The 7,500-nt window shown below is 45.7% G+C and overlaps 1 protein-coding gene across 1 annotated transcript in view; it reads right to left on the reverse strand.

The window, feature by feature from the left end:
* The window catches only part of Pde1c (Phosphodiesterase 1c), a gene marked incomplete in the record, with an annotated part of 28,743 nt that overhangs the window by 19,524 nt on the left and 1,719 nt on the right, over positions 1–7,500 (reverse strand). Inside the window, 1 exon segment of the mRNA XM_070145121.1 lies at positions 4,980–5,123. Coding sequence (XP_070001222.1) covers positions 4,980–5,123 — 144 coding nt within the window.

Raw genomic sequence — 7,500 nt, forward strand, 5'->3', positions numbered from 1 at the left:
CTACTTATGCACTAATACCACCTAAGTTCGCATAAACAAGACCTACTTATGCACTAATACCACCTAAGTTCGCATAAACAAGACCTACTTATGCACTAATACCACCTAAGTTCGCATAAACAAGACCTACTTATGCACTAATACCACCTAAGTTCGCATAAACAAGACCTACTTATGCACTAATACCACCTAAGTTCGCATAAACAAGACCTACTTATGCACTAATACCACCTTAGTTCTCATAAACAAGACCTACTTATGCACTAATACCACCTAAGTTCGCATAAACAAGACCTACTTATGCACTAATACCACCTTAGTTCTCATAAACAAGACCTACTTATGCACTAATACCACCTAAGTTCGCATAAACAAGACCTACTTATGCACAAATACCACCTTAGTTCTCATAAACAAGACCTACTTATGCACTAATACCACCTAAGTTCGCATAAACAAGACCTACTTATGCACTAATACCACCTTAGTTCTCATAAACAAGACCTACTTATGCACTAATACCACCTTAGTTCTCATAAACAAGACCTACTTATGCACTAATACCACCTAAGTTCGCATAAACAAGACCTACTTATGCACTAATACCACCTAAGTTCGCATAAACAAGACCTACTTGTGCACTAATACCACCTAAGTTCGTATAAACAAGACCTACTTATGCACTAATACCACCTAAATCCGCATGACTAAACAATAAACAAGATGGGATTTATTTCTGTCCTTATAAGTTAACTGAATTTACAAAACTAGACAGTAAAAAAAAAAACAAAAAAAAAAAAAACAAACAAAAAAAAAAAAGCATACACATTTACCCTATTCCATCGAGGTTCACGAGGGCGAACAGTGAATATTAAAGAACATCTGCCTTTTTTTTCGACCGAAGTTAAAATGAATAGCCAATAAACACTATTGCACTTACACCTGATCCTATTCCAAGGATGGCCTAAACCTCCAGCTCTTGAAAGCGAAGACTCTTGGAAACCTACCACTCGGGACTCTTGGAAACCTACCCCTCGGGACTCTTGGAAACCTACCCCTCGGGACTCCTGAAAACCTACCACTCGGGATTCTTGAAAGAAAACCTACCACTCGGGACTCCTGAAAACCTACCACTCGGGACTCTTGAAAGGAAACCTACCACTTGGGACTCTTGAAAGAAAACCTACCACTCGGGACTCTTGAAAAGAAAACCTACCACTCGGGACTCTTGAAAGGAAACCTACCACTTGGGACTCTTGAAAGAAAACCTACCACTCGGGACTCTTGAAAGAAAACCTACCACTCGGGACTCTTGAAAAGGAAACCTACCACTCGGGACTCTTGAAAAGGAAACCTACCACTCGGGACTCTTGAAAGGAAACCTACCACTCGGGACTCTTGAAAGGAAACCTACCACTCGGGACTCTTGAAAGGAAACCTACCACTCGGGACTCTTGAAAGGAAACCTACCACTCGGGACTCTTGAAAAGAAAACCTACCACTCGGGACTCTTGAAAGAAAACCTACCACTCGGGACTCTTGAAAGGAAACCTACCACTCGGGACTCTTGAAAGAAAACCTACCACTCGGGACTCTTGAAAGGAAACCTACCCCTCGGGACTCTTGAAAGAAAACCTACCACTCGGGACTCTTGAAAGAAAACCTACCACTCGGGACTCTTGAAAGAAAACCTACCACTCGGGACTCTTGAAAGGAAACCTACCACTCGGGACTCTTGAAAGGAAACCTACCCCTCGGGACTCTTGAAAGAAAACCTACCACTCGGGACTCTTGAAAGGAAACCTACCACTCGGGACTCTTGAAAGAAAACCTACCACTCGGGACTCTTGAAAGAAAACCTACCACTCGGGACTCTTGAAAGGAAACCTACCACTCGGGACTCTTGAAAGAAAACCTACCACTCGGGACTCTTGAAAGAAAACCTACCACTCGGGACTCTTGAAAGAAAACCTACCCCTCGGGACTCTTGAAAGAAAACCTACCACTCGGGACTCTTGAAAGAAAACCTACCACTCGGGACTCTTGAAAGAAAACCTACCCCTCGGGACTCTTGAAAGAAAACCTACCACTCGGGACTCTTGAAAGAAAACCTACCACTCGGGACTCTTGAAAGAAAACCTACCACTCGGGACTCTTGGAAACCTACCACTCGGGACTCTTGAAAGGAAACCTACCACTCGGGACTCTTGAAAGAAAACCTACCACTCGGGACTCTTGAAAGGAAACCTACCACTCGGGACTCTTGAAAGAAAACCTACCACTCGGGACTCTTGAAAGGAAACCTACCACTCGGGACTCTTGAAAGAAAACCTACCACTCGGGACTCTTGAAAGGAAACCTACCACTCGGGACTCTTGAAAAGAAAACCTACCACTCGGGACTCTTGAAAGGAAACCTACCACTCGGGACTCTTGAAAAGAAAACCTACCACTCGGGACTCTTGAAAGGAAACCTACCACTCGGGACTCTTGAAAAGAAAACCTACCACTCGGGACTCTTGAAAGGAAACCTACCACTCGGGACTCTTGAAAGAAAACCTACCACTCGGGACTCTTGAAAGAAAACCTACCACTCGGGACTCTTGGAAACCTACCACTCGGGACTCTTGGAAACCTACCACTCGGGACTCTTGGAAACCTACCACTCGGGACTCCTGAAAACCTACCACTCGGGAGTCTTGAAAGGAAACCTACCACTCGGGACTCTTCAAAGAAAACCTACCACTCGGGACTCTTGAAAGAAAACCTACCACTCGGGACTCTTGAAAGGAAACCTACCACTCGGGACTCTTGAAAGGAAACCTACCACTCGGGACTCTTGAAAGAAAACCTACCACTCGGGACTCTTGAAAGAAAACCTACCACTCGGGACTCTTGAAAGAAAACCCACCACTCGGGACTCTTGAAAGAAAACCCACCACTCGGGACTCTTGAAAGAAAACCTACCACTCGGGACTCTTGAAAGAAAACCTACCACTCGGGACTCTTGAAAGAAAACCTACCACTCGGGACTCTTGAAAGAAAACCTACCACTCGGGACTCTTGAAAGAAAACCCACCACTCGGGACTCTTGAAAGAAAACCTACCACTCGGGACTCTTGAAAGAAAACCCACCACTCGGGACTCTTGAAAGGAAACCTACCACTCGGGACTCTTGAAAGAAAACCTACCACTCGGGACTCTTGAAAGAAAACCTACCACTCGGGACTCTTGAAAAGAAAACCTACCACTCGGGACTCTTGAAAAGAAAACCTACCCCTCGGGACTCTTGAAAGAAAACCTACCCCTCGGGACTCTTGAAAGAAAACCTACCACTCGGGACTCTTGAAAGGAAACCTACCACTCGGGACTCTTGAAAGGAAACCTACCACTCGGGACTCTTGAAAGAAACCCTACCACTCGGGACTCTTGAAAGGAAACCTACCACTCGGGACTCTTGAAAGGAAACCTACCACTCGGGACTCTTGAAAAGAAAACCTACCACTCGGGACTCTTGAAAGAAAACCTACCACTCGAGACTCTTGAAAGGAAACCTACCACTCGGGACTCTTGAAAGAAAACCTACCACTCGGGACTCTTGAAAGGAAACCTACCACTCGGGACTCCTGGAAACCTACCACTCGGGACTCTTGAAAGGAAACCTACCACTCCGGACTCCTGAAAGAAAACCTACCACTCGGGACTCTTGAAAGAAAACCTACCACTCGGGACTCTTGACAGAAAACCTACCACTCGGGACTCTTGAAAGGAAACCTACCACTCGGGACTCTTGAAAGGAAACCTACCACTCGGGACTCTTGAAAGGAAACCTACCACTCGGGACTCCTGGAAACCTACCACTCGGGACTCTTGAAAGGAAACCTACCACTCGGGACTCTTGAAAGGAAACCTACCACTCGGGACTCCTGGAAACCTACCACTCGGGACTCTTGAAAGGAAACCTACCACTCGAGACTCTTGAAAGGAAACCTACCACTCGGGACTCTTGAAAGGAAACCTACCACTCGGGACTCTTCAAAGAAAACCTACCACTCGAGACTCTTGAAAGGAAACCTACCACTCGAGACTCTTGAAAGGAAACCTACCACTCGGGACTCTTGGAAACCTACCACTCGGGACTCTTGGAAACCTACCACTCGGGACTCTTGGAAACCTACCACTCGGGACTCTTGGAAACCTACCACTCGGGACTCTTGGAAACCTACCACTCGGGACTCTTGGAAACCTACCACTCGGGACTCTTGGAAACCTACCACTCGGGACTCTTGAAAGAAAACCTACCACTTGGGATTCTTGAAAACCTACCACTCGGGACTCTTGGAAACCTACCACTCGGGACTCTTGAAAGAAAACCTACCACTTGGGATTCTTGAAAACCTACCACTCGGGACTCTTGGAAACCTACCACTCGGAACTCTAAAATTCTCTGGAACAAAATTCCAAGGCAACCCTTGAAGCGCTACTGATGGTGCTAATAATGGCGGCGCCTCTTCTCTCGGAGACATGTCCTGAAGACCTAACAAGACTCCTTTGAAGATTCTAAAGTAGATACCTGAGAGATTTCCTCTCGAGTTCATCTATATAAGCTTCCCGAGTCACCTCAGGGAAGAAACGCCAACTAAAGGAAGAGGAGAAGAAGAAGAAGGAGAAAACACTGAAGGCTTTCCTGTAAGACCTCGATAGCCCTCCAGCTAAGTCTTTCCGGAAGACTAAATCCGACCTAATAAGTAAACAGAAACACGAAGGCAAAATTAGCTCGTCGGAACGGACGCCCTTTCCCTCTCGTCCGAATCCCTTTACCTGAACCTCGGCTTCTCGTCCGAATCCTTTACCTGAACCTCGGCTTCTCGTCCGAATCCTTTACCTGAACCTCGGCTTCTCGTCCGAATCCTTTACCTGAACCTCGGCTTCTCGTCCGAATCCTTTACCTGAACCTCGGCTTCTCGTCCGAATCCTTACCTGAACCTCGGCTTCTCGTCCGTCTTCCTGCGCGAGGTGGAGAGCTGTCGGGTGAAGGTCGAGGCCAGCCACTCCCGCACCTCCTGAGGAACGGCGTCGGGTTCCACCTCGGAGAGCTCGTCCTCCTCGTCGCCGACCTGCCTCCTGTGCGGCGAAGGGGACAACGGGAGGCGGTTAGTGCGGGGCGGAGGGGCCTTGCGCGGGGCCGGGGGAGGGTGGGGTGGGGTGGGGGTGTAAGGCGTGGCGGGGAGGGAAGATGAGGGAGGGGGAGGGGGAGATTGGACGGGCCTGCCGTCACCGCATCTTTGGGTTATGTCTTCCTTTGCCTTTTTTGTTTCTGTGTGGCATCATTATATAAGGTTCCGAATTGAAATTTAACCACACACGTACACACATAGGCCTACATATAAATATATGCATATGTATGCGTGTATGCGCATATACAGACACATGGAATTTTTAGGTAAACATCGAATGAATTTCCTGATACAACAAATTCACAGAAATATAATTTGGCAGGACCTCTCGAACAATAAAGACAATTATAACCCAGAGAGGACTAAGCAGCATTGATGTCACTATGAGCGACCCCCGAGGGCACTGCTCACAAAATGACATCACTTTTGCTGAATGGGCGACTGACTCTGAAGTTCTTTTCGTAAATATGTATTTTTTTCTGGTTTCATTATTTTTATATTTCATATTCATGAAGCTTTCACTTCTTTCTATGTTTCTTCTTAGTACTTATGGCTCATCGTTTGTAGAAAATAAACCATTTTGTTATATTCTTTTCATTCTTTTTTTTATATCACACAATAAATTCAACAAATACACAATATTAACAGACAACAGGGTAAGTTTGCTAGTATCAAGCAAATTCCAAAACCGGGTGGTTTAATTTTTCTCTTTAGTAGATCTGTGTTAGTAAAGCTCTTTATTGAAGCTCCTCAATAAAAGCTTGGGAGTGTGAGGTCAGCCATGCAGCAGGAGGAAGCAGCGGCAGCAACAGCTTACGTCATGCACAGCCGGGCTTCTGCAACGTGCGTGGTCGTGGTGTTTCACCGCTCGCACACGCACAAACACTCACGCACGCATGCACACACATACATATTCACTCATGCATGCACACAAACACAGAGACACATATTACCTCAAATACGCACGTACACACACACACACACTTCCTCACGCACGCACACAGAAACACATGCACACACACACACTTCCTCACGCACGCACACAGAAACACACGCACTCTAACTCACTCACACGCGCAAACACTCTCACACTCACAACACAATATTTCCCTTTAATTCCTAAATCTTCGAAGTCATCTGCTTGAAACAACGTATCTCATAAATCTCGTCTTGTAAGTCCTCAATTCAAACGAAGCCAAGACTCATAAATCTCTAATTGCTTTCTTCGCCACTCGAACAAGGTTAAGTAGAGAATGAAACCTTCCCGAGAGAGCCACTCATTTCGAGGAAAATAACGTGACATAATTCAGAAATGAGTGGTGGACAAGTAGCATGGGAAGCAAGGACTGAACCATACCTATGACTGTTTTCCATGTCGCATACTTATTTTCTTTATTTGTAAATATCTTGAATATATATATTTTTTGCTTATATATGAAAGAGTTTACTTATTTACTCTTTGAGAAAAAAACAAACAAACCCTGCAGAATACAAAATAACGAGCCGTCAGGAAAATTAACATCGAATTAAACAAACCCCCTTACAAATACATGCAGCTTCCCATCTAGTATTTATCAACATCTAGTATCTCTCACTCACTTCTAAAAATAAAGCGAACCAAGACCCCCTTTTCGCCGCTTTCTAACCCCCCCCCCTTTCCCTTCCCTCTACACATCACCCACAGCGCTTCAGGTGTCCCCGACGATTCACATTTCGTCACTGATGTCGAGGACTTCATTTCACTTATTGGTCTGCAGGAGAGCAGCGTCACGACCGCACAAGCGAGGATGATGTCCCCACTCCCCTCCACTTTTCCTCTTCATTCTCCCCTTCTTCATGTCATCAGCCTAAAAGCCTAAGGCTGAGTATCTTTTTTTCCTTCTTCTTTTTTTGTCACATACGCTTTTCTCTCGCATGGGGAGGGCGTATTCATCATCATCTTGAGCCTCGTGCTGTAGGTCCGCGGCTGCTCCCAATCACAAAGGCCAGCAGTAGTAAAGAGACTTTGCCCCTTTAGGAACACTAACTCTTTTATGAACAGGACATGTACCACTGCTACCCGCGTCGACTCCCCCCCCCCAACCCCCACCCCTCCCCCACTATACCCCTTTCGCCCTCTCCCTCTGCAATGGTGGAGGGCTGTAATTATTTTCTTTCTGTGGACTACAAAAGAGAGGGGGAATTTAGAGAGAGAGGGAGAAAGGGAGAGAAATATATAAGCATGCATACATACACATATACACACACACACGCTCTCTCTCTCTACATATATATATATATGTATATATATATATATATATATATATATATATATATAGAGAGAG

The sequence above is a fragment of the Penaeus vannamei genome, chromosome 33 (genome assembly GCF_042767895.1).
Source record: "Penaeus vannamei isolate JL-2024 chromosome 33, ASM4276789v1, whole genome shotgun sequence".
Classification (NCBI taxonomy): domain Eukaryota; kingdom Metazoa; phylum Arthropoda; class Malacostraca; order Decapoda; family Penaeidae; genus Penaeus; species Penaeus vannamei.